The 13,063-nt window shown below is 46.1% G+C and overlaps 1 protein-coding gene across 1 annotated transcript in view; it reads right to left on the bottom strand.

The window, feature by feature from the left end:
* Positions 1-13,063, bottom strand: part of LOC308324648 (BAR/IMD domain-containing adapter protein 2-like 1) — a 58,591-nt gene that overhangs the window by 13,898 nt on the left and 31,630 nt on the right. Inside the window, exons 5-10 of the mRNA XM_080776850.1 lie at positions 12,398-12,469; positions 10,051-10,185; positions 2,662-2,814; positions 2,394-2,573; positions 1,270-1,375; positions 778-1,021 (exon numbers count right to left, since the gene is read on the bottom strand). Of these exons, the coding sequence (XP_080632976.1) occupies positions 778-1,021; positions 1,270-1,375; positions 2,394-2,573; positions 2,662-2,814; positions 10,051-10,185; positions 12,398-12,469 (890 nt within the window). The remainder of the gene's footprint in view (positions 1-777; positions 1,022-1,269; positions 1,376-2,393; positions 2,574-2,661; positions 2,815-10,050; positions 10,186-12,397; positions 12,470-13,063) is intronic.

Below are 13,063 nucleotides of genomic sequence, written 5' to 3'. Positions count from 1 at the left end.
CAGTGGAAACCTCGTATGAATCTGATCTCAGGTCAGAATGGGTTAATGTCTAAAAAGCCCCCTTTGATGTCTATGTGTGCACGTCCCTGTGCATGGCCTCCATCAGCTGGTGTCGGACTCTTTATAAATAGCAGATGAGGAGTTGTGTGTGTGTGGGAGGAGAGGAAAGCTTCCTCGTTCCAATGATTCATCAGTACTTCACCATGAAAATATGTACGAAGTATGAATACATGTACAGTATACTGTATAAAACAATAAGTACGAATAATAAAAAAAAACTAAAAAAAGAGGGCCGGAAGTGATCGCTGTGAAACTGGCTGATAAAAAAACGGTTGTGCCAAACTTTGTGCGTGCAATTGTGGTGCAAATCTTTGAATATATATTCTTTCACAGCGAATGTTTTAACAAAAAAAAATGTTCCAAATATATACAATTCTGGGGCTTTTAATACGTTCGGTTATTGTGTGTTTCCACCAGTAATCTTATTAACCCATTCTGACCGGGAACCCGTTTTGGTGTTAGCATCATGTCATGCTTTAGCTATTGAAAAATAGCAGATCTACAAGCTCATAGCGCGCCACCGAGTGGCGCGCTACGAGCTTGTAGGTCTGCTATTTTTGAAAAATCGAAGAGCGACTGACATTTTTAGAATCTGATCTCGGGTCAGAATGGGTTCATCAGACCAGTGTGTGTCCAGTGGAAACCTCGTACGAATCTGATCTCAGGTCAGAATGGGTTAAAAGGTATTAAAGTTATATTTTAAGATATTACACGTACTTCCCGCTCTTCTCCAGCGCTCCGTACATCCAGCCGTCTCTCTCGTCGGGGATGAGCAGGACGATGGTCTCTCCCTCGTCGAAGCTCAGCAGCGTGGCGTTGTCTCCGGCCGCGTGCGGGAAGATGGTGCGGACGCGAGGCTTCTTCGCCGCGTTGTTCAGCCCCGACGATACCGACACCGACCTGGGGATGGCGCCGTTGTCCTCCACCGCCGCCGTGCTACTGCTGGTGGCGGTCACGTGGTCTGACGGGGGGGAGGAGGGGGGGAGGTCAGTACGACACAACACGACAGATAGCTTTTTGTCGCTGCTGGTTGTGAACACAGAGAATACATTAGAATGTTTGCTTGGGTGTTGTGTGTGCTCTGAAAATGGCCGATCTACGCGCTGTGAGCTTGTAGATGTGCTACTTTTTGGCACACGGCCGAGTATGAATAAGGCATTTCAGCGACATCGCGGCACGTGCGCGCGCGCAAAACACACACACACGTACCTGTGTTTCGTTCCGTGAACATGTTGGCTAGCGGGCTGGTCTGGGCCTTCATGGCCGGAGCAGGGGGAGGAGCCATGGACGACATGGAGTCCCGACCCGTATAGTTCTGCAGACACAGAGGAGGTCGGCATTAGAGGAGTCAGTCAGTCAGTTAGCGTTTTCTTTTGTTTACCAGTCAGATAGTCAGTATTGGGAGGGGTTTAGTTTAGGGTACAGTGATAGGATATGTTGTTGCTTTCTTTGCTTTTGGTCCTGCCTCAGCCTGCTCACTTTGTTCACAAGTGTTGCACCTTTATTGTTCCAACCGAAACATAAGAGAATAAACAACTTTTGGCATCTACCACCTTGCCTTTTTTCCACCATAACCACCCTAGGCTCGGTGAGCCGTTACACCATCCTATAGACACAGAGGACGTTAACACTGACGTTGGCATGGTTACCGTCCTATAGACACAGAAGACATTAACACTGACGTTGGCATGGTTACCATCCTATAGACACAGAAGAGGACATTAACACTGACGTTGGCATGGTTACCGTCCTATAGACACAGAGGACGTTAACGCTGACGTTGGCGTCCAACGTTGAAGCTGCCACTACCTACTGGCGAAACGTGGAACTACAGCACGTCCATGGAGGTGGACGGACGTTCACAACGTCATGTGTGTCAGGCTAGGCTAAGCTCGCTGGAGCCATTGAGTTATAATTATACGTCCGGCAGTCTTCCCGGTGCTTCAAAACGCCACTGAGCAACTTCTATTGAAATGAATATCGGAGGTGGCGGGGCTAGCGCTCCGTTTCGGTCTCTATCCCTTTAACCCATTCTGACCTGAGATCAGATTCATACGAGGTTTCCACTGGACACACACTGGTCTGATTAACCCATTCTGACCTGAGATCAGATTCTATAAAAATGTCAAGTCGTTCTTCGATTTTTCAAAAAATAGCAGACCTACAAGCTCGTAGCGCGCCACTCGGTGGCGCGCTATGAGCTTGTAGATCTGCTATTTTTCAATAGCTAAAGCATAACATGATGCTAAACACCAAAATGGGTTCCCGTTCAGAATGGGTTAATACTCTATGGTACGGACACATTGATGACGCCGTGGGCCCGTGGGTCTCACCATGCTGTGGCGTGTGGTGGCGGGCGTGGTGGCGGGCGTGGTGGCGGGCGAGGGCAGGGGTGCCACGGGCACGGCGGTCCTCAGGGTCTCGATCTTGGACATGATGTTTTCAGGCATGTTGGTGGCGTTGCTGCACTGGTCCTGCCAGCCGCTCAGCTTGGTGCTCAGGAGGTCTCTGGCCTGACGGAGAGACAGAAGACATTATAATAATAAGCATTATACCGCTGTGTTCCCACACGTGCATGCGTGCGTGCGTGCGTGCGTGCACCTTGTCGTGGAAGGCGGCGGTCTGGAAGGTGTAGTTACAGTGTTTGTCCACCAGGAAACAGAATCGTCTCTTCTCCTCCAGCAGAGCCTCCTGACAGCCATCTGCGATGAACCTCTGCATCTCTACCTGACGACCTGAGAGGACCTCTAGGCACTGTGCACACACACACACACACACACACACACACACACACACACACACACACACACTTTAATCATTTATTTATGTCCACATAAGAGATACAAATACAAGGACACAAATATTTACAAGGTGCCGTACAGAATGCAATCAGCAAATCCCGAACAAATACCCACACACCCTTCAGGGGTACAAGTAACAGCGTCTTCGCCATATTTGGCGGCTACCGATAGTGGAAGATATTGCACAGAATTTTGCAAGCCGTTTGGCTGCTTTTTTTGGCATCCCAAGTTGTTGGAAGCCTCTTGCAACCAAACTGTGTACATGTCCTAGGCTGCCGAAGATAAACACATACAGATTGCACCTATAGCCTAGTTCAATGATGGTCTGGAGGAGCGGCTGGTACTTAATGACCTTAGTCATAAAGGCTTCCTCTAAGCTAGAATCAAAGGTGCAGGCCATTTCAAGAATGAAAACTGATTTGTTCTCTTCATTGACCACAACAACATCTGGTGTGTTAGCAGAGAGATGTGCAAAAATGTCAGTATTTTCAGTACACACACACACACACACACACACTGGTGCATAAAGGAAGACAAAGTGATGGTTCTAATGGTGAGCGTGTGCATGTGTGTGTGTGTGTGTGTGTGTGTGTGTGTGTGTGTGTGTGTGTGTGTGTGCGTGCGTGCGTGCATACTCAGTATGTCTCTGTGTACTCATTAGTGTGCACTCTGTCATAAGACTGTAGATTGCTTCCTGAAGGTTTTGACCTTGTGTCACATTCTTTTGAGGAGGGCTAGATACTCCAACGCATGGCTTTAGAAGATTACGTCATGTGGCAGCCAACTCTTTGGAGTTTTTAATGTTTGTTTAGAGCACTTACAGTATGATGTACAGTAAATAGTTTGCCAGCCAAGTCTATGGACTGTAATGGTATGTTTAAGGCACTAAATGGGCCTAACTGTTCAGGAGAGGAGAAAAACTGATTTCTATTTTATTTTATCCAAAATGAGTTAATAGCACAGGCAGACTCTTCACATACTAGAGCATGTCTGAAATAAGTGTCAGAGCTGAAATTGACAAGTAAATATGAACCTCACTCTCGCAGCAACTAACTAACTATGATGACATTGGGGTCAACTTCTATTTATTATAAATGTGCTAAATAAATACAGGTGTTTGTTCATGCCTGTAAGAATTCTCCCTCTCTGGTCATCTGTTTCAAGTCAGTATTTCTCCCATAACGTCACCATGCTGTCATTGTGTGTGTGTGTGTGTGTGTGTGTGTGTGTGTGTGTGTATAAACCATCATGATTCTGAACAACACCTAGAATCCATCGCACACACAACAAATGGATGTAGTGCATACAAAAACTTATATATTGCTCGCCACGACCGGATTGTTGACCTAGTGTCTGATGCAGTTTGAAAGTATGTGCCATCTAGTGCAGCAATGTATAAACATTCAAGAGTGTTACCAGATTGGATTAGCTGTGCATGCGATGTCTTTGCTAACATCCCGAATACACCTGATGTTGTCTTTGTTGACACCAGACACAAGGAGGTCCTGATTCTGGAGGTGGGCTGTGTCTTTGATTTGTACATGGACCAGGCATTCCAAGATAAATATTCTAAGTATCAACCATTACTTGGAAGCATAACAAACTTGGGGTATCACTGTAGATTTGCCATTCTGATATTCGGAAGCCTGGGCCATGTGCATAAACTGACCATGAGTGGCCTAAGAATAGCTGGCATGACAAAAAGCAAAGCCAAACAACTTGCCAAATACTGTTCTGTCTCGTCTGTTATAGGCAGTTTGTCTGTGTGGAGAAGGAGGTGCCATGTGTATCCTTAAGTGAACATGAACTGTCAACCCCGTTATATTTGTTTCCTTGTAAAATTACTTGTAATTTGTGGATTCAAATAAAGAAATCGAAATGTGTGTGTGTGTGTGTGCGTGGGTGAGAGAGAGCGAGAGAGAGAGAGAGAGAGAGAGAGAGAGAGAGAGAGAGAGAGAGAGAGAGATAAGATATCACAGAAGGGAATGTGAAACATGAGCCTCACAATTCAAATATCTTTCACAGAACCGTACGTCACGCACAAACTCACAATTATTTACACAAACCATACATTGAACAATCAGTCAGTCAGTCAGTGAGTCAGTCTCTCCATGAATCAATCACTGTCTGTCTGTCCCTCCATGAATCAATCAGTCAGTCAGTCAGTCAGTCAGTCAGTCAGTCAGTCCCTCCGTGAATCAATCAGTCAGTCTGTCTGTCCCTCCATGAATCAATCAGTCAGTCTGTCTGTCTGTCTGTATACCTCCGTGAATCAGTCAGTCAGTCAGTCAGTCTGTCTGTCTGTCTGTCTGTCTGTCTGTCTGTCTGTCTGTCTGTCTGTCTGTCTGTCTGTCTGTACCTCTGTGAATCAATCAGTCAGTCAGTCAGTAAGTCCCTCCGTCAGCCAGCCAGCCAGTTGTTCTCAAACAGAAACTTTAAATCTAAATTCAAAGTTTCTGCAGGATTGCAAAATTACAAAATGACAAAATGTTTAACTTTTTCCCCCTCCACAAAATATGGGTCAAACTATGGCCAATCATCGGTGGTGTAGTTTGTTTTTGATTGTTTTTTTTTTCTTCACTTAATAAGTGTCAGGCTTCCAAGGAAGCCCCAGCCCATATGGAGTCCACCTACAGGACTCAGCCCAGCCCGTATGGAGCTACAGGACTGAGCCCAGCCCGTATGGACCTACAGGACTCAGCACAGCCCGATTGGACTTACAGAACTCAGGATCGCCAAAACAAACAACAGAGATCAATCTATCGGAATGCGACTCTTTGAGGGAGGACGTCAATCACGACTAAAGCCGAAACATAACAGACATGATAACGTGGTCAGATGTCACATGACGTGGTCAGATGTCACATGACGTGGTCAGATGTCACACGACGTGGTCAGATGTCACATGACAGATGACTCTGTTAACCCATTGAGACCACGTTCTACTAATGACTCCTGAATCGTGACAGTTTTCTGAAAATCTAAGAAATGTCCAAACGTTTTCACATTTCTTTTCTCCAAAAAATAGCAGATCTACAAGCTCAGAGTGCCGCGCTATGAGCTTGTAGATCTGCTATTTTTCAACAGCTAAAGTATAACATGGTGATTCAAGTGGATAAAAGTTATATATAAGTGTTATAAGCTATAAGTGTGACACAGATGTGTCTTCAGGTCTGAAAGGGTTAGAGTATATCTGTCCATCTGGACACAAGGAGATGAGTTCCTCTGTTAGAGGATCTATAGATCTATCTGTCTGTCCATCTGAACACAAGGAGATGAGTTTCTCTGTTAGAGGATCTATCTGTCTGTCCATCTGAACACAAGAAGATGAGTTTCTCTGTTAGAGGATCTATATATCTGTCTGTGGATCTTTAAACACAAAAGACATTCAGAGAAGAGATTAGATTCAGAGACGACGGCTTTCTCTTTATTTAGACCAGACCAGTAGCTACTGTGTGCTACCGACTGGCTCTACCAGTCTGTCGGCATGTTTGGCATCTAATAGTCTCTCTCTGTGTGCGTGCATGTGTGTGTGTGTGTGTGTGTGTGTGTGTGTGTGTGTGTTTTAGGGGCGCTATAGCCTACATAAAGCTTTTAATGTTTGTCTTGTCAAGACAAACATTAAAAATGCCATTGACAATAAACATACTTTAATGTTTGTTTTGTCTGTGAAGTGTGATTTTTTTGTCTTGTCTGTGAAGTGTGATTTTTGTCTCGTCTGTGAAGTGTGATTTATTTTGGTTCCGTGTCATAATTCCGACCTCTCAATATTCTCATAATTCCGAACTAACAATCAACGAGAAACAATGGATAGTAGAATTAATTAAACACCACATTTCCACAAGGCCTGAACAATACAAATTATTAATGGAAAACAAGGGAACAAACCAATTAAACTTTTAATGTCCATTGAACCCTAATAAATAACCTCTCAGTTAGAGCAGATATAATCCAGGGCAAGAACCATTTAGAAGTGATGATGAAAACAGCTGTATGTAGCGTAACACACACACACACACACACACACACACACACACACACACACACACACACACACACACACACACACACACACACACACACACACACACACACACACACACACACACACACACACACACACACACACACACACACACACACACACACACACACACACACACACACACACACACACAGCCACAATGGACTATAGTGTTACATGTCCTTTGTTGTCACAGCACTGCTTGTTTACAGCAGGAGAGACGTGGGCGAAATTCTGTCGACGGAAAAAGGAGAAATCTAAAGAAACAAGGTTCTGTAGTGGCCTGATACCAGTGGGGTCAATAAACATGGGTCTGTAGTGGCCGGATACCAGTGGGGTCAGAAAACAAGGGTCTGTAGTGGCCTGATGCCAGTGGGGTCAGAAAACAAGGGTCTGTAGTGGCCTGATGCCATTAGGGTCAGAAAACAAGGGTCTGTAGTGGCCTGATGCCAGTGGGGTCAGAAAACAAGGGTCTGTAGTGGCCTGATGCCAGTGGGGTCAGAAGAAACAAGGTTCTGTAGTGGCCTGATGCCAGTGGGGTCAATAAACATGGGTCTGTACTTGGCCTGATGCCAGTGGGGTCAGAAAACAAGGGTCTGTAGTGGCCTGATACCAGTGGGGTCAATAAACATGGGTCTGTAGTGGCCTGATGCCAGTGGGGTCAGAAAACAAGGTTCTGTAGTGGCCTGATGCCAGTGGGGTCAGAAAACAAGGGTCTGTTGTGGCCTGATGCCAGTGGGGTCAGAAAACAAGGTTCTGTAGTGGCCTGATGCCAGTAGGGTCAGAAAACAAGGTTCTGTAGTGGCCTGATGCCAGTAGGGTCAGAAAACAAGGTTCTGTAGTGGCCTGATGCCAGTAGGGTCAGAAGAAACAAGGGTCTGTAGTGGCCTGATGCCAGTGGGGTCAGAAGAAACAAGGGTCTGTAGTGGCCTGATGCCAGTAGGGTCAGAAAACAAGGTTCTGTAGTGGCCTGATGCCAGTGGGGTCAGAAAACAAGGGTCTGTAGTGGCCTGATGCCATTAGGGTCAGAAAACAAGGTTCTGTACTTGGCCTGATGCCAGTGGGGTCAGAAAACAAGGGTCTGTAGTGGCCTGATGCCAGTAGGGTCAGAAGAAACAAGGTTCTGTACTTGGCCTGATGCCAGTGGGGTCAGAAAACAAGGTTCTTTACTTGGCCTGATGCCAGTGGGGTCAGAAAACAAGGGTCTGTACTTGGCCTGATGCCAGTGGGGTCAGAAAACAAGGGTCTGTAGTGGCCTGATGCCATTAGGGTCAGAAAACAAGGGTCTGCAGTGGCCTGATGCCAGTGGGGTCAGAAAACAAGGGTCTGTAGTGGCCTGATGCCAGTGGGGTCAGAAAACAAGGGTCTGTAGTGGCCTGATGCCAGTGGGGTCAGAAAACAAGGGTCTGTAGTGGCCTGATGCCAGTGGGGTCAGAAAACAAGGTTCTGTAGTGGCCTGATGCCAGTGGGGTCAGAAAACAAGGTTCTGCAGTGGCCTGATGCCAGTGGGGTCAGAAAACAAGGGTCTGTAGTGGCCTGATGCCAGTAGGGTCAGAAAACAAGGGTCTGTAGCGGCCTGATGCCAGTGGGGTCAGAAAACAAGGTTCTGTAGTGGCCTGATGCCAGTGGGGTCAGAAAACAAGGGTCTGTAGTGGCCTGATGCCAGTGGGGTCAGAAAACAAGGTTCTGTAGTGGCCTGATGCTAGTGGGTTCCCAAACGTTTCAGTTCGAGACCCAAAAGATGACTAGTCTAAACTTAGTTTAAACTTAGTTTAGACTAAACTTAGTTTAGACTAAACTTAGTTTAGACTAGTCAGTCATTGGTTAGAAACGGCTGCACAGTGGGAGGTTAAAATAGCAGATCTACAATGCCAACAATGAACGCGTCAACAATGAACCTATAGCATATTATGTCTAAACAAAAGGCTGTCCAATTAATCACATTCTTAGCATTTAGTGGTTGAGGAAAAAATAAACAACCCTAAGAAACAAAAGAAACATGAGAACAAGTGATCGGCCATAATGTCTGCATAGTATCTGGGTCAATGGCCAGGGCACGCGTCACAGAACGCGTAGACGCTGTGTCACATATATCCACTAGACTGGAACCCACCTATGCTTTCTATGGCATCGGCAGCTCCCGGCCGGCAGGATCCACTGGGAGAATCTAGACACAGCTGCATGACATGAGACTAATTCATTAGAGCGACCGAGAGAGAGGAGTGTGTGTTTGCGTACAGTATATGTGCGTGTCTGCGTCAATTTAACAAAGGTGCAGACAATCAGATATCAGCAGAAAGTGATCGACGTTTGCGCTACTCTATGTCGTATTGAAGTGGACACGGACCCGGACTTTTTTTTTCTCTCCCTGGAAATAAAAACATCTGGCTTTTTCCGAGGCTACGAATCAACTGGAAGCATTATTATTAAATCCACAGTGTGGTGGGAAGCTGTGCTCTGTGTGTGTCCAGTCCTCCCCGTGTAGTTTCATTATGTATAGATACTACTTTTCATGTATGTGATTTATTGCCATGCTTTTCTTCTTGCTTAATGTAAGTCGATCTGGATTAAGAGCGTCTGATAAATGCCTACATTGTAAATTGTATTGTACATGGTGTGTACAGTCCTCCCTGTGCTGTGGGTCAATCAACATATGTTTTCCCCCCCGACAATAAAGCCCCTGAGAGTTGAATTGAATCTATCAGTCGCACGCACGCACACGCACACGCGCACACACACACACACACACACACACACACACACACACACACACACACACACACACACACACACACACACACACACACACACACACACACACACACACACACACACACGTGCCACCACCGACTCGTGTTACATGTCCTTTGTCTCCGGTGTCAGAAGGGAGGCCGCTCATGCTTGTGTGTGTGTGTGTGTAATGTGTAGATAGCACAGGTGTAAGAAAGAAAAAGTCAGATCCTTTGTATTCAACGTTGAATTTATGAGGCTGTCGATTTTGTAATGTGTGTGTGTGTGTGCGTACACAGTACACAGTTGTAAAGGACTGTGAAAAGGACCTTTGTGTTTTCAACTGTGCATTTAATTTATGAGGATGTAGTTTGCATGTGTGCGTGCGTGTGTGAGTGTGTGCATGCGACCGTGCGTGTGTGCGTGCGTGCGTACCTCAGTCTCCTTGTTCTCGTACTTGTTGGCGTTCTTCCCCTGACTCTTCCTCCTCAGTTTCTTCAGGTCAGACTGTGATCGCTCCAGAGAGTCGTGCTTTAGCTTGTGCTCCATCTGGTACCTCTTGAACGTGGCCTGGACGGAGAGGAGGGGGAAAACATGACCTTACGTTAATCACCAAGAGAGGGACAAATCACCTTACGTTAACTCAGCTGGTACCTCTTGAACGTGGCCTGGACGGAGAGGAGGGGGAAAACATGACCTTACGTTAATCACCAAGAGAGGGACAAATCACCTTACGTTAACTCAGCTGGTACCTCTTGAACGTGGCCTGGATGGAAAGGAGGGGGAAAACATTACCTTACGTTAACGAAGAGAGGGAAAAAAAACACCTTACTGTACGTTAACACAGCTGGTACCTCTTGAATGTGGCCTGAACAGCAAAGAGGGGGAAATAATTAACTCATGTAAACACACCTGTGGTAACTCTTAGGCCCCTTTTACACCTACAGAACTGTGGTTCTAGAACTGGTTCCTTTTACACCTACAGAACTGTGGTTCTAGAACTGGTTCCTTTTACACCTACAGAACTGTGGTTCTAGAACTGGTTCCTTTTACACCTACATAACTGTGGTTCTAGAACTGGTTCCTTTTACACTTACAGAACTGTGGTTCTAGAACTGGTTCCTTTTACACCTACAGAACTGTGGTTCTAGAACTGGTTCCTTTTACACCTACAGAACTGTGGTTCTAGAACTGGTTCCTTTTACACCTACAGAACTGTGGTTCTAGAACTGGTTCCTTTTACACCTACAGAACTGTGGTTCTAGAACTGGTTCCTTTTACACCAACAGAACATTGGTTCTAGACCTGGTTCCTTTTACACCATCAGAACATTGGACCTAGACCTGGTTCTGTTCTGTAGAGATTCTGAGAACCTTGTTGGTGCCGAAGGCCTTTTTTTTGGGTGGCCATTTGTGCCAGGAGCAAACAATCCTACTTGACCTGACCTTTGACCTGGAGACACTGCACCCCACCCTGACCTTTGACCTGGGGACACTCCACCCCACCCTGACCTTTGACCTGGGGACACTCCACCCCACCCTGATGACCACTGCACTTTGACCTGGGGACACCCCACCCCACCCCACCCTGACCTTTAACCTGGGGACACTCCACCCCACCCTGACCTTTGTCCTGGGGACACTCCACCCCACCCTGACCTTTGACCTGGGGACACTCCACCCCACCCTGACCTTTAACCTGGGGACACTCCACCCCACCCTGACCTTTGTCCTGGGGACACTCCACCCCACCCTGACCTTTGACCTGGGGACACTCCACCCCAAAAACATAAACAGTGATTACTAGTAATCTAATGTCCCCCTGCACGCACGCACGCACACACACACACACACACACACACACACACACACACACACACACACACACACACACACACACACACACACACACACACACACACACACACACACACACACACACACACACACACACACACACACACACACACACACACACGTCTGTAAAACGTTGTGGGTGTTGCCATAGCGACTGTTTGAAACACGGTAAATGAGATAATTAGCAGTAAAACACATGGATCTGTTTTCACTGCCATGGGTTCGCTAACCCCTACAGGGTCCGTTGACACTTAGGCCTCACTCACACTGTTGCAACATGCATACAATGTGTCTTGTGTCTTGTCCGTGTTTAATGGCCGCTGCATTTCCAATGGAAGTCACATGGTTTGACAAAACATTTTTGTTTGATGGCTGTGTTCTGCACCCTGCATCAAACACAAATGTTTTGTCAAACCTTGTGACTTCCATTGGAAATGCATTGGGGGCGGCAATTAAACACGGACAAGACACAAAACAAATGTTCAAATGTTGTATGCATGTTGCAACAGTGTGAGTGAGGCCCTATACAGTTCTAAATACAATGTTTTTTATTGTGTTTTACAACAGGTAGAGGCCTCGTAATAAACCCACAGCCTTCCACAACCCTCTGAAACACTTGCATGACTGAGGTAAGGTCAGCTACCACACAAGCTGAAAGCCCATTTGGACCCGAGGCCGATTCTACTCTACGAGTCTTCTAAATCCTGACAGTTTTCAGAAAAAAACAATGTTTCTATTATTGGTGGTTCTCGAACTATTTCATGTCAAGGACCCCCAGAATTATAGGAAATTGGCCGCCGATCGCCGTTTGAAAATATGTTGTTCCAGTGACCCCTCCCAGAAGAAAACACACACACACACACACACACACACACACACACACACACACACACACACACACACACACACACACACACACACCTTACCGTCATGTACTTGACATCCATGTCCGTCTTCCTCTCCAGCTCAGAGATGATCTCTGTGTGGAACCTCCTGAACTGAGAAGAACACGACATTATTATTACTTTTAACTGAAAATAATTTGAATGTAATTTTATTCTATACAGCATTTTTAAAATGCATGCATGTGTGTGTGTGTGTGTGTGTGTGTGTGTGTGTGTGTGTGTGCGTGTGTGTGTGTGCGCGTGTTGTGGCGTGGCAATCGTTGCATCAGATACACTTTTATTAGAATGAGCACACACTTTTTTCTTTCTTCCAAAAGCTTAAAAAAGCATAGCAATTCCCCAAGTTTGGCTACTTTTACCTATATTTGTAACTTATGTAAGAGGTTAATTAATGTTAGTTAAATTAATTACAGGTGTTTTTATTTCCAGGACGTGTCCAGACATGTTTCCACTGCTACAATAGAACATCAGGTACATCCAACCTGTTGTTGATTCACCTCCACTGTGCTCTCCCCAGGGTGTGTGTGTGTGTGTGTGTGTGTGTGTGTGTGTGTGTGTGCGCGCGCTGCGCGCGAGAGTCCGTGCGTGTGTGCGTGCATGCACATATCCCTGACTAACTATCTTCACAGTGAAACAGTGACGCTGCACTATGATCAAGTATGGCGTTCAATGAACATCACTGATCTA

Source organism: Protomyctophum bolini, assembly GCF_963924005.1.
Source record: "Protomyctophum bolini genome assembly, chromosome: 11".
In the NCBI taxonomy this organism is placed as follows: domain Eukaryota; kingdom Metazoa; phylum Chordata; class Actinopteri; order Myctophiformes; family Myctophidae; genus Protomyctophum; species Protomyctophum bolini.
This window is presented reverse-complemented; position numbering and strand designations above follow the sequence as displayed.